Source organism: Scyliorhinus canicula, chromosome 1, assembly GCF_902713615.1.
Source record: "Scyliorhinus canicula chromosome 1, sScyCan1.1, whole genome shotgun sequence".
Classification (NCBI taxonomy): Eukaryota; Metazoa; Chordata; class Chondrichthyes; order Carcharhiniformes; family Scyliorhinidae; genus Scyliorhinus; species Scyliorhinus canicula.
The window spans coordinates 253,549,338-253,574,054 of NC_052146.1; the positions used below are offsets into that span (position 1 = coordinate 253,549,338).

Below are 24,717 nucleotides of genomic sequence, written 5' to 3' on the forward strand. Positions count from 1 at the left end.
GGCTTTGATCTTTAAGTCATCTTTGTCTCCAGGAATAGTGCCAGAAGACTGGAGGATAGCAAATGTTGTCCCCTTGTTCAAGAAGGGGAGTAGAGACAACCCCGGTAACTATAGACCAGTGAGCCTTACTTCTGTTGTGGGCAAAGTCTTGGAAAGGTTTATAAGAGATAGGATGTATAATCATCTGGAAAGGAATAATTTGATTAGAGATAGTCAACACGGTTTTGTGAAGGGTAATTCATGCCTCACAAACCTTATTGAGTTCCTTGAGAAGGTGACCAAACAGGTGGATTAGGGTAAAGCAGTTGATGTGGTGTATATGGATTTCAGTAAAGCGTTTGATAAGGTTCCCCATGGTAGGCTATTGCAGAAAATACGGAGGCATGAGATTCAGGATGATTTAGCAGTTTGGATCAGAAATTGGTTAGCTGGAAGAAGATAAAGGGTGATGGTTGATGGGAAATGTTCAGACTGGAGTCCAGTTACTAGTGTACCACAAGGATCTATTTTGGGGCCACTGCTGTTTGTCATTTTTATAAATGACCTGGAGGAGGGCGTAGAAGGATGGGTGAGTAAATTTGCAGATGACACTAAAGTCGGTGAGTTGTGGACAGTGCGGAAGGATGTTACAAGTTACAGAGGGACATAGATAAGCTGCAGAGCTGGGCTGAGAGGTGGCAAATGGAGTTCAATGCAGAAAAGTGTGAGGTGATTCATTTTGGAAGGAATAACAGGAAGACAGAGTACTGGGCTAATGGTAAGATCCTTGGTAGTGTGGATGAGCATAGAGATCTCGGTGTCCATGTAAATAGATCCCTCAAAGTTACCAGCCAGGTTGAGAGGGTTGTTAATAAGGCATATGGTGTGTTAGCTTTTATTGGTAGAGGGATTGAGTTTCGGAGCATGAGGTCATGTTGCAGCTGTACAAAACTCTGGTGTGGCCGCATTTGGAGTATTGCGTGCAATTCTGGTCGCCGCATTATAGGAAGGATGTGGAAGCATTGGAAAAGGTACAGAGGATATTTACCAGAATGTTGCCTGGTATGGACGGAAGATCTTATGAGGGAAGGCTGAGGGACTTGCGGCTGTTTTCGTTAGAGAGAAGGTTAAGAGGTGACTTAATTGAGGCATACAAGATGATCAGAGGATTAGATAGGGTGGACAGTGAGAGCCTTTTTCCTCGGATGGTGATGTCTAGCACGAGGGGACATAGCTTTAAATTGAGGGGAGATAGATATAGGACAGATGTCAGAGGTAGGTTCTTTACTCAGAGAGTAGTAAGGGCGTGGAATGCCCTGCCTGCAACAGTAGTGGACTCGCCAACACTAAGGGCATTCAAATGATCATTGGATAGACATATGGATGATAAGGGAATAGTGTAGATGGGCTTTAGAGTGGTTTCACAGGTCGGCGCAACATGAAGGGCCAAAGGGCCTCTACTGCATTGTAATGTTCTATGTTCGTCGGGCGGATACTGGGATAGCCTGGTTGTCGGGGGTGATCGTCAAGGGGAATGGCAGAAGGGGGGTAATAAGAGGGAGGTCAGAGCAGTGGGGAATAAGAGTTTGGATGTCAGGGGAGGGGTTAATCAGAAGGAGGATGGGGGCAGTTGGGGATTGTCGGGTGGACGAGAGAGTAGTTGGGGAATAGGGGTAGTTGAGCGCATGGGGTGTACTCGGTGGGTTGGGTGGGTAGTTGGGGGGGGAGGTGAGAGCCTAGTCAGGTGTTGTGGGTAGTGGGAGGATGGGATGCATCAGGGTTGGGGAGCTTGGGAGTAGTTGGGGGATAGTCAGAGCTCGGATGTTTTGAGAATAGTCAAGAAGGTAGGGGTGGGGAGGGCTCGGGGGGTAGTTGGAAAGTTGGCGGCATTGGGGCGTGCTGGGGTTGTTCGTGTTTGGGGCTGGGGGGTGGTTGGGGTAAGTAGTCAGGGAGAGTTTGTTGGGTGGCTGGGGAATGGAGGGAGTGATTGGGGTACAACAGGAGGTGGCGATGGGGTTTCTGTACAGTAGTTACCCAGGTGTTAGAAGAGGTCTTAATTCTTCTTAACCTTTCCTGGGTAACTATTCTGCTAAGAGTCGGTGCCAATCAAAGTCTCCAATTTGCACGGTTCCAAATGCAGGGTAATTGCCCATCAGAAGTTTAAACTTCCCAGGAATAGTCACGCAATCTCCCCCTCTCTGGGTAGTTGATTTCAGTCCAAATGTGACTCATAATAAGTATTCCTATTCTCTCTCCATCAGGCTTTTCTCACTGCTGTTTCTGTGCAGTTATTATGAGACGACAGTGAACAGCTTGTTAGAGACACAACTATCCCAGGAGAGTAGGGAAGTGAAGGAACTGCAGGATTTAAAATGTATATAGCACTTCAGATGACAAATAATTAAATAATTTTGAAGGGGAAACGTTGTTTTCAGAAGTGAACATGGCGACTAAATTGCTTAAAGCAAGATTCACAAATTGCTAATGTGCTAAAGTACAAGATCTTGATAATAATGGTAAACGGAATAATTGTAGGTATAAACATGGTCACATTTTCCAATGATGTTACAGGATATGTCCTCTTGAACATATGGACAGAAATGTTTCACCTGAAATGTTACTTTTAACAATGCTGCACAGCACTCCATCTACATTATATATCCCCCTCTGGAGTGCATCTTGAATGTACAACTTTCAGACTTGAAAGCAATCACGAAGGCAAGGCGGAACTGAGGTGGGATGATTAAATCCCTGACTCTTACAGATAGAAATGTGTTTGATTTCAGTGCATACTCTGGCCTCTTAGGATTGGAACCAATTTCAGGGCCTGCATACATATTCTTGATCAATGTTGTGGTCTTGCCCAGCGACAGTTGTTAGGAATGTACTCTGCTTCTTCAAAGCTGTGCAACTTAAATTACTCCCTGACAACTTCAATACAGGCTCCTGTTGTCAATTTAAAATATTCTTTCTCTTCATCTATCCTGCTGGGCTGTTTTTAGTTTTAAATCAGATGCTGAAATTTCAACTAAATATGGGAGTTAAGAAAGAAAATTACCATTCACATCACGGCATGTGTAATATGTTCTACTTCTATCAGTACAGCTGACTCTTAAGTGAAGGAACCACAGAATTCCTAACATGCAGGAGACCATTTGGCCCATCGAGGCTGCACCGATCCTCTGACAGCACACCCTACCTAGGCCCACACGGCCACCCTATCCCCGTTGTTGTGTTTGTCTTTCGATGTCTTGCAAAGGAATCTACCAAACACCTTGACTTGTCCAAACCAGGGTCTTTATTGAATCCCACGTGGTAAGATAGATGTGTTACAGAGTAAGTTATGATAGAGTTTCTTTGTACTCCTCTGGAACTACACCTAGCATGACTGTTCACCTGTATGTCTAATAACCATCTCCTGCAACCATCTGGTGATGGCCGGATGTACCCCCACTTATTATGGAGTCTCTTGTCACATGACCACTGTCTTGAGACCGCATGGTGTGTCTGCACTGCCATCTACTTGTTGGAGGGTGCACACTATTCATCTATGATATTGTTTACAGGCATATCACCACACCTGTGACCCCATAACCTCACATAACTTGCACATCTTTGGACACTAAGGGACAATTCAGCATGGACAATCCACCTAACCTGCACATCTTTAAACACTGGGAGGAAACAGAGCACCCAGAGGAAACCCACGCAGACACAGGGAGAAAGTGCAAACTCCACACAGACAGTGACCCCAGGCTGGAATTGAACCTTGGTTCCTGGCGCAGTGAGGCAGCAGTGCTAACCATTGTGACACCATGCTGTGAAACAACTTTCCTAAACAGAAATAGGGATATCAACAATCGAGTCATTCTTAGTCGACGAATTCCCTAAATTTGTCACTTTTGATGATTGCTGTGGTTAGTTAATTTGAAGTACTTTTACACTGTATCAATGCCATGTGCCTTTCTCCATTGGCAGAACCATTGACCAGGAGGTTTAGATGGCTGAGTGTTCCGTCCCACCGTCTCAGTCAGCAGGAAACACATCCAAGCCTATACTCGCTGTCCCACAGCGATGTAGTACTCTGAACTGGCTGGAGGTGGGACTACAAACAATTCCCAAAGTGTAAGACCTGGGCCAGGACTCTCTACCCCTGTGTTCAGCAGGCAGATAAGCCAGTGAGGGTAGAGTACTGGAGCCAACTGAAGTACTGAAGTTGCCAGCGGGATTTCCTGTTCCGATTCCCCCCACTCCCCAGCCACCAATGACGTAATGTGGATCACACTATGAAAGATCGGGAACCCCATCACCATGCATCATGCATTTACATCTAATTAGTGGACCACCCTGCTCTATTATCCCCCCACATTAGAAAATCCCCCACTCCTTCATGGTATCATGTCATTGGGGTTTACAGCAGACCCTCCCTTGGGGGACTCTGCCAGGGGTCAATGCCAAGGAGCACTGCCAGGGATGGGGCCTTCTGTTGGGTGGTTTGTGGGGTGGTATTCCACGTGTCCGTTGGTGGTCCCTGTGTCCGTGGCAGGGGTTATCTGTGTCCATGGGGTGGGAGGTTCCCCGCATCCATGATGGATGGGTGCAGATCCCCCTGGCCAAGTCGGGGGGGATCCTTTTAGGACACCCCAAATCTCTTGAAAACCGACTTTGCAGGCATGGCAGAGTCATTCAGAGCCCACCCTGCCATTGTTCAGAGCCCACCCCGCTGGCAGGTTCAGGGACTTCTTGGGACCCACCTCCTGATTATTTTTTAACTAAGTGTCAAAATATACGGCAGGAAAAGCCAACAGTGGAGCTGGTGGGCTGCACACTGCTTTTCCCGCCGGAGTTGACACTCTGTTAAAAAATTATAAAATTCCATCCCTTTCCATCCCTCAGGCTAGATAAGTACATGGGGTTTCAGGGAGGCGAGGAGAGACCCAGGGAAGGAGAGGGGTGGTGATGGAGAGGCCGGGGGAGGGGGTGGGTGGATGGGTTGGAGAACGGGGGAGGGAGGGCCTTGTGGGGAAGATGCCGATGTTGAAGGGACACCGTTGATGGAGGCCACCCTTTCTGATTAGAGTGATTTTCCAGGCTTACCCCTCCTGCTCCAGGAACTCCTTAAGCAACCCTTAAGTGGTCATTAATTGTCCACTTAAGAGCCTCAATTGGGTCTAGGCCTCACTTGTCCCACCAGAAAATGACAGAAAAGTGACAGCAAGGCAGGAACCCATGCGAAGGCCATCCTGGGAATTTTATGTGCCCCCTGCTGGCAGGCGACCATTAAATTCTGTCCATTAATTAATTTGAAATTAAGCCCCCATAATGGGTGGAAAGTATTTGGGAAGTGAGAGAGGTTAAAAATAAAATACAGCAATCCAAGAACGAAGTGTTAAATGAAAATGAAAGCATGTAATAAGGGTGTGTTACATTCCTGACGTGTCATTAAGAACATATTGGCTGCCTTGAACTCATCAGTCCCAAAAAGCTTCCTTACACTTGCCACTCTACCAGCTTACTACTCATACTGCTTGCTACTTCGCACTCTTCCTACTTATTACTCATGCTGCTTGCTAATTAGCACCATTGATACTTAGCACTCTTACTACTTACTACTTAGCACTCCGACAGTGATGGATTCAAGATTGATTCTGCTGGCCTTGGAGGTTAAACCAAAACATAGAGTTTTATTTAGAAGATGTTAACACTACAGGCTGTGATGTAAGACTGCCCATTTGTCCGCTCAAATGGAGATAACTTCACAAAATCATTCTTTTCAAATTCCCTAGTGCAGCTACAAGACAGCTAATGAGGAAACACTAAAAACAATGTGAATACAAAACATTTCCTCCCTCTTCAAATCAAAGATCCCTGGCACAATAAACATTAAAAATCAATTAGCAACATGAACAATCAATCAACAACAGCAGTCAGACGTTCCAGAGGCCATTGTTCTCTGTATGGTTGTTAATGACCCTCAGGTGTCTGCTGGTTAGCACTTGCCGTAACCTCTGGTATCTTTGGCTTGGTGTGAGCATCGTCAGTGATTATCTTAACTGGAGCCGATGTAGTGATCTGAGGTAACTCGATGTTTGATTCACAGTTGAGGTGCTGTTTTCTCCCTGTTTGGTTCATGTCAGGGTCTCGGGAAGCTCCAGGTTGTCTCTTGGCAGAGCCAGATTTGGATCTCTTTGACGGTTTTGCCTCTGGCGGATTGGTTCTTGTCACCAAAGTTTGATCCGCATGCCTTCTCCATATTAAATCATCTTGGGTTTGTATATATAGTGTAGGACAGTGGTTCCCAACTTTTTCAGCAACACAGCACACTTCAAATGGGATACAAAATTCCAAGGCACACCACTTTTTTTTCAGCTGAGTCAATTGCTACTACAATGTAGTAGCGAATCAACAGTGGCCAATCACTATGGACGTACCTGCGCCACGTGTATCACAAAGACCATCCATGACTACCTTCAGGCATAATTAGAGATGGACAATAAAGGCTGGCTTTACCAACAGTATTCACATCCCAAGAATGAACATTAGACCCACAAAAACATAGCCACGCACTGGTCATATGGTCTCCATTCATTTATATATGTAATGGCTCTTTCCTGAGTGTGTATCCATATAGTTCATGTGTATGCTTTTCAGTGAATGCTATGCCAAATACATGGAACAGTAACACACTCACACTCCTCCCCTCTGCGATAGTGCCGTTTTTCTTCACTCCTATACACAGTTATGACTCAATTGAGTCAGAACCGACAACCCAATTCTTGCATCATTTGATCTCTCAGTAAAATTGGGCATCACTTGAAACCTTGCAAGGAGGTTCTGAGATGTCAGGATTCTTGACAGGCATTGAAAATGCACGTCTTTGTGAACTGCCAAATCCTGCTCTGTCCCCAAGAGAACATGCAACTGAAAGATCGTTTTCCCCATCAGCGCGGCAGCAAAGTTTACAGCAGACAACTGGAGAAAGGGTGACCGACTTGTGGCGCAAAGATTGCACATGGTGCCCAGTGCGCAAACCTACAACCACAACATAGTCCAAGGCGCAGCCTGACATTTGAATGACTCAAATTGGCTAAGGCAATTTCATTTCTTTTCCCCAAGTTTTACGATGCTTCATAATTTCACACAATCTGTGCTACATATTCCTCCTGTAAAGAAGATTGTAGCTGATGGGCTGAACATGGCAGGGTGTCAGGGGGAAGTAATGACCCCACGGTTTGGTGTTAAGAGCATAGGAAACTACTCTACTGCGTCCTTGGTGTTTAAACACCTGGTGATATGCTGCACACAGAACATCGGAGCCAAACCTCTAAGAGGAATCAGAATTTGTCTAGGAATACATCTGGGACACAATGGCCAGAACTTAATTACAACTGATGTAAAAACTGAAAAGAGGAAATAGTCAACAATAAATGAACTTTACTGGGGCCAATTAAAAAGGAAAGTAGTCCACATATACTGCAAAGAAAAGATGCAAATTAGATTGTGCACAAACCAAGGAGAATGTTGCTTGGATGCTAAGTGGGGAGAGCCTGGGGAGAAAGAAGCAGCTGGCCAGAATGTGGCTGTTTTTCTTCACTTTTCCTATTGCCAATGTCACAGCAAGAGGAATGGTGAGTATAGATAATATTAACTATGCTCAGGATGTCTCAGACCAGTTGTTGTACTGCGGAGAACATGGAACAAGTAGGAAATGTAGGCATTTTACAGCCTTTGTTTTATATAGAGGATTGCATGCTACAGCAAATGTGGCGAACCAGCACTTTAAACAGCTTGTAATTTCCTCAGCCGGGGCTCGGAGTCTGCCCCACAGTTGCATCTCCAGCAGACCTGCTCACTTCTCGAGCACACCAGTGTCATGCAGGACATCGGTTGAGAACCAGGAGCCCAGCCCTGTACTAAGATGATTGCCGGAGTCCACTTTTCACATGTGGCATAACTTCCTGACCCTGGCAAAAAACATATTTTGCCTAGTTCTCCCACCATATGACCCAATCCTGCTGCTTTTTCTCAACAATTAGTTTTGTCCTGGGTGGTTTTAGTAAATCAGTTTCCGTGTATGGTTAATGTTAACCATTAGCAACGCTGGAGGAATTTGGGTTGTTGAGTTTGCGGTATTTCTGTACATGAGCAGGAATTGACTTAAACATTTTGACAATGAACCTTATTCTTTGTTTACCTTCAATGAACGTTTCATCGTCTGTACAAAACGTTCTGGCAGCCCATTTGTGGCAGGGTGATAAGGAACAGTGTCCGACCACCCAGGGGACTCTGATGGCCTGGGTGACTGCCCCTCCAGGTTCCGTTACACCTGGCCCACGTTTGTGTGGATCAGTGCTAAACCGCGCCATGGTGAGGTCCCCCAGACATGGGTGTTCATCCCCAAATCTCTGGGGTATCGGGCGCCGACATGTTTAAGTGATCCTCACTGTGGGGTGAGATCCATATCGCAAAGTCTCGCGTTATTTCGTGAGGCATTCTGAGCATCATAAATCTCACAAGAGTCCATGTGTGAGATTTAATGGACTTATCACGTTATCAAGTCGGGCGAAACAAGGCCATTCGATTGCACCCTTTACGTTCTCAGCCTTGATAATTTCAGCTGCCATCTTCGATGTTAAAACAAGGCTGGATCTGCCCTTTCAGGTGGATGGAAAGGATTCCATGGCTCCTCCCCTCCCCGGGTGTCATGACCAACATTTATCACTCAATCAAGATCACAAAAACAGCTTAGTCGGTCATTATTAAACTGTTGTTTATGGGAGCCTGCTTTGCACAAATTGGCTACTGCATTCCCTACATTGCAACAGTGAAATGACGTCAAAAGGTTGATTATTGATTCTAAAAGCTTTTTTGGGATCATGAAAGGTGCAAGAGCAGCACGGGAGCACAATGATTAGCACTGAGGCGTCACAGCGCCAGGGTCCCAGGTTCGATTCCCCACTGGGTCACTGTCTGTGTGGAGTCTGCACATTCTCTCCATGTCTGCATGGGTTTCCTCCGGGTGCTCCGGTTTCCTCCCACAGTCCAAAGACGTGCAGGTTAGGTGGATTGGCCATGATAAATTGACCTTAGTGACCAAAAAAGATTAGGAGGGGTTATTGGGTTACGGGGATAGGGTGGAAGTGAGGGCTTAAGTGGGTCGGTGCAGATTCAATGGGCTGAATGGCGTCCTTCTGCACTGTAGGTTCTATGTTCTATGTATATTGTTCTATGAACGCACCGGATGTGTTGAATTCCATTCTCCTTCAAGTAATTTATGGATTCTTGAGATTTGAATTGCAGTCCATTATTGCTCACTAGTTGTTCAGGGTAACCAAATCTGCTGAATATTTCACCTAATCTCTCATTGTTTTCTCCAATGACGTTGACTTCATGATGGGAATTTCAGGCCATTTTGAGTGAGCATCGACTAGAATGAGAAACATGCGACCTTCCAAAGGTCCAGCGTAATCTACATGAACGTCTTGTCAAGATTCTTCTGGCTGTTCTCAAGGGTGCAGCAGGGCTCATGGTAGCAGGTTCCACACTTTTGCACAAGGCAAGCACATTCTCACCTTCTTCTCAATTTTGGCATCTAGCCCAGGCCATCAAAAATAGCTCCTGGCTATCTCCTTCATCCTCACAATACAACAATGGTCCTTGTGTAATTGTGTAATGGTTTCATACATGGTTTCTTAATAATGATGGAATGATCACTCTCATTCTCCAGTGGAGACAACCTGCCTGTAGGGATAAAGCAAGTCTTCAGGTGGAATATGGCTTTAACTCAGGGTTTACTCCTGAAGTCTTTCCATGTTCAAAACCTCTGACAGTACTGAATGATTTCTGGTATGCTTCATAACTTGTCCTGCAGTTACAGGAGTATTACTTACTTGCTTGATGTAGAAAATGTTTTCAGATGAACTGTTTATCCATGAACTATTTTGTAAGGGTAGTCGGGAGATTCCATCTGTGTTCCCATGAAGGCTTGACTGACATACTTGATGATGTATGTGTGTGCTTTTAATGATGTCACAGAGAGTCCACACTGAGTTGTGGAAACGTAGGTTAATTTATAAGGCTATAATACACAGCTCCTGGTTGTTCTCAACCAGGTCTTAATGGTTAGTGCCGAACTGACCGTACTAATGGACAACATAGATTGAGTTTCCCCGCCCCCTTAATGAGGGAACTCATACTCCGCTAGGGACATGGGGAAGACAATCATTCCTACTCCGTCAGTCCCATGTGACAGGTCTTTTCAGGGTAGCTGCAAACTATATAATTGATTCAGTATCTTCTTGGTTGCTCTTCTGAAACCTAAACATTTCTGCAATGACTGAAGGTATGGTGAACAGTGACCCTGCAAAATGTCCACAATTTCTTCATGTGTTTTTGTGCCAGGGGTTTCTGGCTGTACCAGACTCCTCGGGAGGTTAAATGCTCTTCCCCCCCCCCCCAATAACGCTCAGGAATGTTGGAAATTTTATATCTGTTGCTATTTTGTTACATTGAAAATAAATAGTTGAATCTCTCTGTATACAAGCTCCATTGCTCTGTACTCTCATCAAACGTTCCCAAGGTGCCAAAAAACCTCGCCATGGTTAATTTAGCACTACATTTCTTGCTTTCTCCCCAAAACAAGGCACAAGCTGAGCTCAGCCTGTTTCCCTTTGTGCTTTGCAACACCCTCAGCTGCAAATTTGTTGTAAGTTATTTGCTACTCGTGGCTACCGAGTTTGTGTTGGGCAGAGCACATGAAGGGTTTCTCTCCAAGGCTGTTTCCTTTGGATATATATTTTAGTGTTGTTTTTCGGTTCCTTCAGTGGCTGCAGCCCTTGTTTGGCTTCTCCGTGCCAGTTTTCATACAGCGATGATTTCAATTATATATAGGACGGGATTATCCAACCTGGAAACAATGTCCTGCTGCCGATGTAGAATCACAGGAACTGTGCACTTCCGCTAGGAGTGCTGGCTAGGAGAAATTCATATCATGCAAATGAGCAAGGGTAGGGTGAAACCCTGGTACTCCTCTGGCACCCGGGCACCTCAGCATTGTCATCCTGGCAGAGTGGTACTGCCAGGGTGCCCAGATGGCTCTGCCAGGCTGGCAGGGCACTGCCAGGGTGACAGTGCCAGGGTGCCCAGGTGCCAGGATGGCACTCGATGGGGCCAAGCCCGGGTGGTCTTGCCAGGTGGAGGCGGTGAAGGGGTGTTCCCGGGGGCCTCCCCGGGTTTGAGGGGTTGGAAATGTAGAGGTCAAAAACAGTGGGGGGGGGGGGGGGGGGGAAAGGGGGGGGGAAGGGGGGGGGGGGGGCCGAGATCAGGGCAGCCAGACAATATGGCGCCCAGATCTGCAAGGAGTCTTTCCTGCTGGAATTGCTAGCAGGAAATTACTTTAAGTGTGACCGAGGTGGAGAGAAACTCCCCGAGGCCAAAATAAAATGGCAGAGTGCCGTTGAGTACTGTAGTGGGGTGTTTATTGGCGCTGTAGCCGTTAAGTAACATCCCTCTAAATGCACCTAAAACCAAACATAGATTATTTTCCGGTTACAACGGGCCCTATATTTCATATTTGGATCAGTAATGTCATAAAAAACATGGGGAGGGATTCTCCGACTCCTCGCCGGGTTGGAGAATCGCCAGGGGGCGGCGTGAATCCCACCCCCGCCGTCCGCCGAATTCTCCGGCGCCAGTGATTCGGCGGGGGTGGGAATCATGACACGCCAGTCGGCGGCTGCTCATAGCGCCCCCCCCCCGGCGATTCTCCGACCCGGAATGGGCCAAAGCCCCGCTGATTCTTTGCCAGTGCTGCTGGCATTGATCAGACTAGGTTCCTTACCAGCAGGACCTGGCAGCGTGGGCGGGCTCTGGGGTCCTGGGGGGGGCGTGGGGCGATCTAGCCCCGGGGGGTGCCCCCACAGTGGCCTGGCCCACCGATCCGCGGGCGGGCCTGTGCCGTGGGGGCACTCTTTTCCTTCGCGTCAGCCTCCGCAATGGCCGACATATAGGTGAACCCACCCCACGCATGTGCGGACTCTCGCCGGCCGGTGGAGTTGCTTTGGCCCTGGCTGGTGTGGCGCCAAAGGCCTTCCACGCCAACCGGCGGGCACAAACTACTCCGGCGCAAGCCAATTTGGGGCGGGCCGACGCCGGAGTGGTTCACGCCACTCCGTCCCGCCAGGATCCCCCACCCCGCCGGGTATGGGAGAATCCCGCCCCTGGTTTAAAATACACATCAGCAGTATGTCTGCTAAAGCTGTAATTAAGGTGTGTGGAAAAGAGTGAGGTAATCATTCATTCCAACCAGGTACTTGGTTACAGATAACGGGCTAATGGAACATTGTTTATATTTTGGATGGTTCCCTCGAGTGTAGATAATTTATGAGGGATTGTTTTTAGTCCTAGCTAAGCAGGTCATAGAGCTTAGTGGGATACAGGTGATGTAATTAATGGGAGGCACCAGAGCTGCCTGTAATTTTGCAGCCTGTTATAAGATTTTAAGTTGAAGAGCAGCTTGCTTTAGGATATGAGTCTGACAAGACAGAAGCGTACAGGATCTGTTCTCGAAAGGGTCTCTCTCTAAAAATATCTACACCACTAAGCAAGTAACCTGTTTTATTAACTTTATTTATAAGTGGCATTTGAACTGTATTGGGTTGCTTAATTGGAATTAATAGCAGGTGTCGATAGTAAGTTCACGTTTTATCATTTTATTTAACAACCGTTTAAATGATCATTGTAAAGCTATTTCTTCGATGTTAATGTGTTTAATTCTGTGTTTCAATTAAAGTTTGTTTTAATGTAAAAGTTACCTATTGGTCAGAGTCATCACTCCTGGGGGTGAAGTATCCTTTCCTCACAGTTTTCCAAATAGAAAAATTGTTTGTGGTGCTTGTCCAGTATCCGAGAAGTAACCCAGTATAATCCTTACTCGAGCACTACCATCAGGCTAGATCAGGCATCGTCAAAGTCGGGGGCGCGACCCATGGGTGGGTCGTGGGCGGGTGTCAGGAGAGTAATGGAGCCATCCGTCGCGGTGCTCCCGATTGCGCAACAGCCGCAGCCGCTGGCTTTTAATAATGCCGGCTGCAAGCGGCCTTCAAAATGACCACGAACATATAAAAAAATGCGGCCACACTGCGCATGCATGCCCGTTCATCGGTGTGCATGTGTAGAGTTTTGCGCATGCGCACTGATGAGCGGGCACGCATGCGCAGTGCGGCCGTATTTTTAAAAATCTGGTTGCAGTATTTTTGAAGGCCGTTCGCAGCCGGCATTGTTAAAATCGGGCTGCAAAAGGTTCAGGGAGAATGATGTGATTGGTTGCTTTCTGAACCTTGATGCTGATGAAGTGGACGTGTCTTACTCCAAGAATGGTGAGTGATCCAACGATGGTTTCACCGCAGCTGTAACTTCAACTAAGAGATGACAACTTTTTTCATCTTGATTTTTAAACATTCTGAAACAAAGTGCCTGCAGGTCGTATTTGGAAGCTTTATCAATTAATTGTTTTCTAAGTGTCTTTTATTTTTTTACATTTTTAATTATAATGTTTAGGTGAAATATGGTGAACTTCCAATTTCTAGACATTCCTCCATTTTGTCAGCAGCAAACAAGGTAAGAGAAAATGTTGGGTCGCGAAGGTCAGCCGGCGTGGGTCGCGAAGGTCGGCCGGCGTGGGTCGCAAAGATCGGCCGGTGTCGGTCCCGAAGGTTGGCCGTTTAGTAAAAATGGGGTCCCGGAAAAAAAGATTGAAAAACACTGAGCTAGATGAGCTTAATATAAAAGGAAAATTCTGGGAATGCTGAAAATCTGAAATAAAATCAGAAAATGCTTGGTAATATCAGCAGTTCTGGCAGCATCTGTGAAGGGAGAAACGGAGTTAACTTTTCAAGTCCATATGACTTCTTCTGAGCTCAGAGTATAAATTTAATTGATTCTATAGTTGGAGAGGGGATGGAGCTGGTGGAGCAGAATAGAAGATCAGGGATTGGACAGGGTGAAAGAGAGATTGACAAATATGTCATGGACACAAGACAAAGAGAGCGTTAATGGTAGCATTAAGGACTAAAGAAGTTGCTGATTGTGGCACAAAGGTATGATAGTAAGATGCTGCAAAACCTACTGAGTTTAGCCAGCATTTCCAGTTTTTTTAAGGTAGATGGCCAACCTGTTTCAATGTAGATTTCAAAAGAGCATCCCAGGTGGAGCACCAGGCACATCTGTAAATTAGATGCCAACCTGGCGAAGTTGTTGCACAGGATTAGGTGTGTACTAAAGAGATAGGAGGTGTGTCATGGATCCTGCACCAACAGATTAGAATAAAGCTTTGCAGTCCTGCTGTGTCCAGTTTGAATAGGGGTGGACAATTAAGCAACCAATGGGAGGAGGAGGTTCCATAAACATCCCCATCTCTGACAATTGCAGAGCCCAGTAATGTCCAAAAGTATTTGAATGACACTCGAATGAAACTTCGCCAGGCTTAAATCGTAAGCCAGTAAGTGTATTTTTGCCTTACTCTTAACCATCAGCCTAAAGCTCACTTCAAACTAACATCATGTCCATGGTTTTAATGGTAGAAATCCATTGGTTTCAGAGTTCAGGCTTTCATTCCCAAGTTCCAGCTTTAGGTAATGTGACTCTGCCTCTCTTTCTAGCACATCGACAAAACAATACCTATTGTGTTCTGAGAAAACACCTTTTTATTGCAATTACTTCTTCAGGTACATTGTATAAAATGGGTTGCATTTTCCTCTCAGCTGTAAAGCAATGCCTTTTGCCATTTACCTTGTGTGCCATTGCCCAGAGACTCTGTGGCCTTGAAAGTGGAGATTGCAATCGTCCGGCATCTGCTTCATTACGCACGCTCTGCATAGAATTTGTCATGTTTATGAATAGGGAAAGTGTCATGCAAGTGTGAAAGTAGCTGCAACTTCCCTAGTTACCTGCGGGCATATTGAACTTTTTAAGAAAGACCTGGGGCGGGATTCTCCGACCCCCCGTCGGGTCTGAGAATCGCCGGTGGGGGGTGGGGGGGGGGGGGGGGGGGGGGCGTGAATCCCGCCCGCCGGCTGCCGAATTCTCCGGTGCTGGGGATTTGGCGGGGGCGGGAATCGCGCTGCGCCAGGCGGCGGCCGCTGGTAGCAGCCCTCCACCCGGCGATTCTCTGGCCTGTGATGGGCTCTGAGTGGCCACCCATTTTCGGCGGGTCCCGGCGACGTATGTTACGACAGGTATTTGCCGGCGGGACCTGGCTCCACGGGCGGCCTCCGTGGTCCTCGGGGGCGCGGGGGATCTGGCCCCGGGGGGTGCCCCATAGTGGCTTGGCCCGCGATCGGAGCCCACCGATCCGCGGGTGGGCCTGTGTCGTGGGGGCACTCTATTCCTCTGCGCTGTACCGGTGTACCAGTCCACGATGGCCGGCGCGGAGATGAAACCCCCCCCCCCCCCCCCCCCCCCCAGTGCATGCGCTGGGATGACACCAGTACACACTGGTGCCTCCATGCATGCGCCAACTCGCGCCAGCCGCCGGAGGCCCTTCGGCGCCGGTTGCCGTGGCGCCAAGCCCCTTCCGCACCGGTCGGCGCAGCGCAAACCACTCCGGCGCCGGCCTAGCCCCTGAAGGTGCGGAGGATTCACGCCACTCCTTCGCGCCGGAGTTGCCCGACCCGCCGGTTTCCGAAGAATCCCGCCCCTGCTGTGAGATTCTCCGCTGGTGAGATCCTCCATATCGCCGGTAGCGCACCCATGCCCACTGTTTCCCGACGGCGGGGGTGGCCTCAATGGGAAACCCCATTGGCCGACTACAGGAGCAGAGAATCCCGCTGCCGGCGGGAGCACGCCGCATCAGAAAACGGGGCTGGCAGGTATTATGGGAGCAGCGTTTTCAGAACCCCAAAATGTATCATGGAGTTCAACAACCTCTCCCTTTAATGTATTGTTGTTTTTGAAGCACACGGCTTGGTCTCCAGGTGTGGTATTACAATTATGGACACGTGGGTTTTTAAACACAAAATAATGTTTATTCCATGAATTCAACTTAACCTTTTTAAATAAACATTGGATCATTTACCACCCCTTACTCCAAAGATAACCCCGGAAATAATACAACACTAAATAATCCCTCAAAATGTTCCTTCAAACCTCCAAAAGACCTTTAAACAGAAACACATCAGGTTAAAGACATTACTATTATGAGTTTAAATCACCCAAATGATTCAGAGATAGTCTTTCATGGCAGAGATCACAGCAAATCCAGCTCACTGCAAAACACAGACACACCCAAGCTCTTTTTCTCAAAACTGGCTTTGTCCTTTCAAACAGCTCACAGCAAACCAGCCAGACACTTTTCAGCTGCTCTCTCTCAAACTGAAAACCTAAACACTGCAAAATGGCTGAGCTAAAAAAAACAGCTCCACCCACACTCTGACATCACTTCAGTAATATGAGCTGCTACATTTCTTAAAGGTACATTGCTTGAACATCCATTTCCTAAAGGTACTCTCACATGACACAGGACAGAGTGTGTGCTTGTTTAAAGGAATAAGTAAAGACATTGATCAAAGTTGACTGATAGTGCAAAGTGACCACTTCCTGAAATACTCCTAGTAGATTATCCTGACAGACCTTCATGAGAGGACATGGAATTTTGCAATGAGTGTGTCAAGACTCACCTCAAACAGAGACACTTTTAAAATAAAGGAATGGGAAATGCAAAAAGCTGGACTAATTTGCTGGGTTTGTGAGGACAATGGAGGCTGTTTACTACATGTCATCAGATATCCAAAAACACCCATCTCCTGTTTATTTATATCATAGAGCGTATAAAAGGTTCTGAGATGAATGCAAGACATGACTATTTCCTCACCTTGGAATATACGGGGAAAATAGGTAAAAGGTTGGCTGACCACCAGTGAAAAGCAGAAATATGAGGATGAAGAAGCGAGAAGGACCTCTCTCTTTCTGTCTCTCTTGCTGGAAGCAAATTATCCATCAGGCACAAGCAGAAAGAAAGAGGGCTACTACTTCAGTTAACTCTACAGAGAGAACCGGATCATCTCTCCCACTGGGACAAGCCAACAAGTATCTCCAATGGATTACAAATCTGGCAAAGTCAACTTTACCAAAATCACACAACTTAATGGCCGCAATGTACTACCATCTACACCTCATGGACAAGCAACGGACAGATTTTTATATTTTTAAACATTTATTTGCAGTGTGTGCATGTGTGGTATTTATTATTATTCCTGTGTGGTTCCAGCAGCTAGTAAACGTATTCTTTCTTTGACTGAAAGAGTCTGAATAAATTGACTCCTTATAAAAAGTAAATACGTTTGGATTGATAAAAGATATTGTTATGGGTTTAGAGAACCCCAAAGTGTATAATGGAGTGCACCTGACCCACAACTTTTAATAGATTGTGGTATGGGGAGCACACGGCCCACTCTACAGGTGTGGTACAGCAGAAATGGAAAAGTATTTTTTAAAGCAAAACAGTGTTTATTCTATGAACTCAAGTTAACCTTTTTAAAACATACAGTGAACATCTTAGCAACCATTAATTCAAATACAAACCCCAAAGAATACAACACTAAGTAATCCTTAATAACTTCCCAAACAACATCCAGAAAACAAAAGAAACACCTTTTAACAGAAGCACATTAGGGTTACATTCACTGCGGAGAACATTTATAATTCTGAATTCACCAAATGATAGATAGTCTTCTCATTGCAGAGAGAACAGGCGTACATCTGCTTTGTCTGGCTTCAGCTACAACACTGAAAACGAAACTAAAACACACCCTGCAGCAAACAGCCTAAAACAAAAGTAAAAATCTGACAGACAGCCCAGCTCCACCCACACTCTGACATCACTGATAAACACTCATTTCTTAAAGGTACATTTTTTAAACACCTATTTCTTAAAGGTACTCTCACATGACAATATCCATGGGGAAAGGATGCTAAACAAGCCTTTGTCGTGACTAACCGAGGAGGGTGGAAAAAGGTGGTAGACAGCTTCTTACCCGGTTGTAACAGAATTGGGGATTCTTCAACTAATCAGACTGAAGCCACACAGACTCTAAACTCGGATGTAAAAGAGCAGGAAATATAAGTTACAATTCAACCATGTGGAGGAAGAAAAATAAAGTTTGGGAAATATAGATGGGATTGAGGGAGAAAGATGAGACAGAGACAAAAAACAACTTTAAAATCTAATTTTAATGTTTATTTTTTATAAAGCATGCAATATTAGTTGTCTGCTGAGGGAATGAGACTTGATGGCTGGGATTCTCCTTTGCGGGTCCGCCCCATTACCGCTACTGGTGAGGTCGGCGAATTTGGCACTCAGCCAAATCTCCCATTCCCTGCAGCAGGACCAAAAAATTCCGCTGCCGTGAACGGATAGAGAATCCTGCCCCCATTTGTAAAATTACTTTTTTCAGGGCGATTGTTCAGCGTTCATTATCAATTATGACTGCTAACATCTCATTTACTCCAAAATATATCAGCCAATATTTTCAACCAATTTTTTAATTCGTTGATGGAATCTGGGCATCGCTGGCAAGGCCAGCATTTATTGACCATCGACAATTGCCCCTGAAATGAGTGGCTTGCTTCAGCGGGCAGTTAAGAGTCAACCACATTGCTATGGACTGGGAGTCACATGTAGGCCTGACCAGGTAAGGATGCCAGATATCCTTCCCTAAAGGGAATTAAAGAACGGGGTGGGTTTTTATCGTCATAGTCACTTTAACTGAGGCTGGCTTTAAATTCCTGCTATTTTATTAATCAAATTTAAACATCCCCACCTGTCATGATGTGATTCGAACCTGGGGCCCCACAGCATTAGCCCGTGCCTCTCGATTATGAATTCACAACATTACCACTTTCAGAGCAGAACTAGTGCACGCATACCACATTTTCATTGACTTCTGCCATTAACTGTGCATTTGCAGACACATAATTTGCTGTCAGATTCACCCTGATAGCTTCACTGATGTCATTACAGCAACATCCATGCCACTACCTTGATGGCATATATAATGCATGATGCAGTATGACATTTAAAAGTGGATGACAGTCAGTTCAAGTCGCTAATTTTACAAAGTGGTACAGTAATTGCATTTGGTACATTGCTATGTTTGCTGAGGGCTTAATTATTTTCTTACTCTATCCAGTGTACCTCTGCAATTTTCCTTAGTCATGTAATTTCTACATTGTATCTGATTTTATCACATTGGACCTCAGCTACGTGAACGTTTTGTTGATTTGTCTATCTGGTGCTGAGCAGGAATAAGAATAAGAGTTCGAGAATTTTTCATTCATTGTACCATTAGTCTCTTTAAATATTATACTAAGCATTAGTTGGAGTTTGCTTTGACATAGCAACTCCCTGATTGGCAATTTCAATTATTTATGACAGCATTTGGGCTGACATATAAACCGGAATTCTGAACTCTGACTTTATTTAAATCCAGTATATCGTTACTTTTTTATATATTGAGATCGTGAAATGCCATGGGTAAATGGTTTACACAGCCTTTTAAAATTCAAATAACACAGGGGGAAATGTTTATGAGATGCTCGTTGAATTTTGGGACAGATCTGGCAAAGCGTTTTCTTTTCTAGCTTTAGAATGAATTACACAGTCAGTCCTTACAGGCATTTCCACAGTAAATCATAGCAATTGCAGCACGATCAAAGGCATCACACTTGTGCTAGTTGTGCTCCTCAGCGTTGCACCACTTGAGCCATTTGCCATGTTCAATTGAACTCTTCCTTCAACAGATTCTCATCCAATACCTGTTACGACCCCCTGGGCTAGGGCATTGTCAATTCCAGCCTCACTTAACGCTGAGTCGCAACACAATTGAATTAACCAATAATTCTTAGAAAAATACCCAAAGTCTGGCCCTTGGCTGCCCGATAATTACATTCACCAGGTTTAAATTTAAACACAAATACTTTTTATTTATAACAAGAACTAAAATGAATTATGCAGAAAATGCAACTGGTGAACTACTATCTAATTCCTAATCCCCGATTTTAACTTGCCTCCCCCTCCACACACACACGCACAAGGCAGACAAACACATAGGGACGAAGAGGGGGGTAAAAATAATGATGAAAGTGAAAAGATGAGAGTCTTTGTAGCAGATGTTTGTTTCCAGCACCTTTCTTCTCTTCAAACTTTACTTTCAGTTCAAGGTTTTCACTGTAGATTCATGGAGATTCTGTGTACAATTCTCAGGTGTCAAAAAGTCTAGTTTTTCTTCCTTCAATCTAAGCTTCCAGTTTGAAATTTTCACTGTACGTTCATTCAGGTCTCTGCAGTTTTCGAAATAAAGCAGCTTTTCTGGAGAAAACATGAGAGAGAGAGCAGGTCCTTTGATCTGATTGTCCAGGTCTTCAACTCTGTTTTCCTTAGGTCTCCGGAAATCATCCCACTCAGGCAGGATCCAATCACCACATGTTACTGGGAAGAATATGGCCTTTTGGCTAATTCGTTGGGCACTAGCTAACCAAACGAACTGAGTCCCACCCAACTCTCAGGTGTCAACTTATGCTTTTCAAAGTCAGTGCAGTGTACAATGTTGTAACTTTCAAGTTCCTCGTTTCCCCTGCTGGTCCTAAAAATATATGTCCATTAAGCATCAATGGATCAAAATGATAACATCAAAAAATAAAGAAAAGGAAATAAGGGGTTATCAGAAAGACCCTTATATACCTAACATATGATATATCTTTAGCCCTAATAGTCATTCATGGTAGAGTTTTCCATGTTTCATAACTCTTTTGCATGAAAGCATTTCTTCTAATCTCCTTTCCCATAAATATATAAATTGGGCTTGGAAATTAAAATACATTGTTGAAGGATATTTTGTTTTTACATTTAGGTAGGAGAGATGAGAGCTCACGCTGCTGAGTGGACGGCCAATGTCACGGCAGATTTAAAGGAGACCCGCAGAAGGCTCAGTGTGGAAATCTACGACAAGTTCCAAAGAGCTGCATCCATCAAAAGGAAACTGTCCTCAGAACTAGGAGGGCAGCAAATGCAAGAGTTAACTCCGGGCAAAAGGACATTGTCAGTTAATCTAACTGATGAAAAAGATACTCTGCCGACTTTGTCAAAAAACGGAGGTCTTTATCTTAATGGTATAAGTTCTCAGTATGTCAGTGGAGAGATCGCGGTAATTGAAGCCATCAAGTAGCAAGCATGGACTGTGATAAAAGAAATTAATAATGTTCAAAGCCAAAAAAAAAAACCCAAACGTTTTTTTTGAAGAACAAATGACAATTTCCCTTAGAGAAACCATCGCTGGATAAAACATTGAATTCACAAGGTATCAAGATCACGCTGCTGTGAAAAAAAGTTTGGAGTTCATTCACTTCAATTTATATATGATCTGATTTCAATATTAATCTGTAATATTGCTTTATACCTACAGAAGTTCTAATCAGTGCCTTAGCTTTTGGCAGACGCAGAACCTAACATTTATACCCTTTGCATGTCTGAATGGGTGTTTAGGTTTATTGTAAATTTCTACCCATGACTTGGTTATGGATTGCGGAGGTGATACCTGAAGATACCAGATTGAGGTTGAACTCAAAGAACACCGAAACAACACTTATCACCCTAGTTTGGATGTGCAGCAGGCACAAGAGTAGCAAAAACTTCTTTGTTAAGAAGGATAAATGTACAATGTTCTTTCAGAACGGTATCTTATATTTGCAAGCCAATTTTCAGCAAGCGAAGAAGTTTATTGAAAAATTCAGGACACAATATGGGATTTGCAGGACTCATGTTAAAATGGCTTACATTTGAGCATTGTTGGGAACAGATATGTTTGAAAAACATTTGAAACAAGTTGCATTGTCTTACTATATTTCATCATTTAAAATATGAATATGTATGCTATAATCTTAATTTTTTCCTTACCATTACCAGTGAAATCAAAGTCCATTAACAATTTGGCATATATAATATGCCACTGTACCACTGTAAATCATTCCTGCTTATCTCCTTTCTTGGTTGTTTTATACCTCAAGGTATCATTTTTACAGACCATGTATTATGTAGGAAGGGTAATTGTTAGTGACAGGTACAAAAAGGTTTCCTAGAATTTCTTTCTCAAGCACTGGTGCAGAAAAAAACTTGTAATTGAGGCTATTCTCCTTATTCTCAGTACAAATTGAATGAGCAAGTCATTAAATGTCTATTTTATCTTAGAAGGCGCCACATTTTTCAACAATCCCCATTTCCCCCTTCAAAGAGGGGAACGTTGACGCTGTACCCTTTCAATTCTTAATTAAAAGGTTTATGACTTTGTTGCACATAGAATACAGAGGGAAACTTTCCCAGATAGTTTAAAGCTCAGCAAAATGTTGATGCCATTTTGTGAGGGGAAGAGAAAGGAATTACCTTGCCTCCGAGGCGATGATATCCAATTGTTTTCTGTTTTTTTTTAAATTTAGAGTGCCCAATTCATTTTTTCCAATTAAGGGACAATTTGGCGTGGCCAATCCACCTACCCTGCACATCTTAGAGTTCTGGGAGTGTAACCCACAAACACGGGGGGAATGTGCAAACTCCACACGGACAGTGACCCAGAGCCAGGATCGATCCTGGGACCTCGGTGCCTTGAAACAGCAGTGCTAACTACTGCGCCATATGGAAATGTTTTCTGACCGTAACTTTGGCTCCCAAGAAGAGGTGGGTTTGGGTTGTGCAAGTAGTAAAGATTTTTGAAACTTCAACTCTGACCCCAGCCCATAGATATTTGCTTTTAATGGAGATGAGCCACGGAGCCGGTGATTAATTCACTCTCGGGAGGCATGTCAGTGAGTAAAATCTTTTAATCTGTTACATGGTTCCATTTTAATATACTTGTTGTATTTTTAACCATTGAGAAACCCGGGAGATAAAATAAGGTGAGGGCCAAACCAATGGGCCTTCTTGTATTTATAGCACTGCTTGAGGCCCAGTAGTAGCAGTTTCACTTCCTCCAGGCTCTAAAAGGTGACGTCTTTGCCTCCACATGATAGATCAACTCTCGTCCATCTCCCATGATCTCCAACACCATCATCCAGAATCTCTCCTAAATCCGTCGTGATCTTTGATACTGCTCCTGCAATTTCTGAGCCTTTCCCAACCATCTTCCTGCAATCTCCCTGACCGCACAAGCTCCAATGCCCCTCAACCAGAGAATTACTCCAACCTCACTAACTACAATCTCTTCCATCCCCTGCCCAACTATGATCTTTTTCTCCTGGCAACAATTCCTCTTAATCATGTTCCCTCCCGCAACCATGATAAACTCCTACCTGACCATGATCCCGCTGCCCCCACCCACCTCAACCATGAGGTCCACCCCATATATTTTTTACATACATCCTGCTGTTACTTTCAACAGGACACCCTGGAAAGCTGTACTCAGTTTTATGCATGGAATTCCTCCTTTCCTCACTTGCATCTCTCCTCTGCCCATAAATGTCAAAACGTTGAGATCTCCTCTCTGTTTTAGTATAATTAAGTTATTTAATTTCACAAATGCTGCAATGCAATGTACAGTGGCAGAAGTAAATTCTAATAACTTTTTTTGAGGAAATTGGAACAGGGTTAGGTCATTAAGCCTATAGGCTCAGCCATTCAATGAGAACACGACTAATCTATACCTTTCTGTTCACCCACATTGGTTCCATGTGCCTGGATGTTCTTAATTAATAAAAACCTAACAATCTCAGTCTCAGTAATTTCAGTTCATTCAGCATCCCATTTCGTGCTTCAGTTAACCACTGAATTCGGCCACTAAACAACAGCAACAAATTGGGGGGCGATTCTATTGCCGCGTTGTTCCCAGTGTCAGTGGCGGACTGGCCAGGGTGTCAGCTTGCCCGATGGCAAGTGGGCCCCTGATGAAGTGGGACCCCTATATAAAATAAAAATGCAATAAAGAAACAAACACAGACAACTGTTTTAGTAATAAAATGGAATAAGAAAAAAAAGAGAAGAGGACACAAATAAGCTGTGCATGAAAAGGAACGAAGCAGGGGAGGTAGTGGAAGGATGTGGAATAGGGGGGCTCGGGTCGGGCATAATTAAGGAAATTCCATGTTTTCAGCAAGAGTGTGTGAATTTAAAGATAAAGTTACAATTCGTGATTTGAGATGGTCGGCAACTTCAAAGGATATCAAGCAGTAGTCTTGGTTCAGCCGGTACATCGGTCCGGGGCCCGGAGAGCCAAGAAGGGGCCCGTGAATCTCTGAAGGGCCCTTAAAAATTATAATTAATTAGATAAATAAATCTCCAACTTCTTTCCTGAGATTTGTATTCTAACTTAATAAAATATAATTGTTTTTAAAAAGAGCAATACCAAATAAAAATGCAATAAAGAAACAAACAAATAATCACTCAGTGTATGAAGGAACGAAGCAGTGTTAAACGGATGTGAAAAGGGGGGGGGGGACGGCTGGTTCACCCGGGTCGGACATAGTTGGAAATCCACGTTTTCAGCAAGAGTGTGTGAATTTAAAGATAAAGTTACAGTTCGTGATTTGAGATGGTCGGCAACTTGAAAGGATATCAAGCGGTACATAGGGTCGTGAGGCCACCGAAAAGGAGAAGCGGTACCTTTGACCATGAATCATGAGGTCAAAGATATTGAAGTGATAAGCCATGATCGGTAAACTCAAAGGGTTGCGACTTGTAACACTACACTGGTATCAAACTGG

The 24,717-nt window shown here is 44.7% G+C and overlaps 1 protein-coding gene across 1 annotated transcript in view; it reads left to right on the forward strand.

Annotated features, from left to right (window-relative positions):
• Positions 1-23,729, forward strand: part of LOC119973467 (potassium channel subfamily K member 2-like) — a 236,812-nt gene extending 213,083 nt beyond the window's left edge. The window contains exon 8 of the mRNA XM_038811665.1: positions 20,883-23,729. Within this exon, the coding sequence (XP_038667593.1) occupies positions 20,883-21,197 (315 nt within the window). The 3' untranslated portion in view covers positions 21,198-23,729. The remainder of the gene's footprint in view (positions 1-20,882) is intronic.
• Positions 23,730-24,717: the final 988 nt, after the last annotated feature.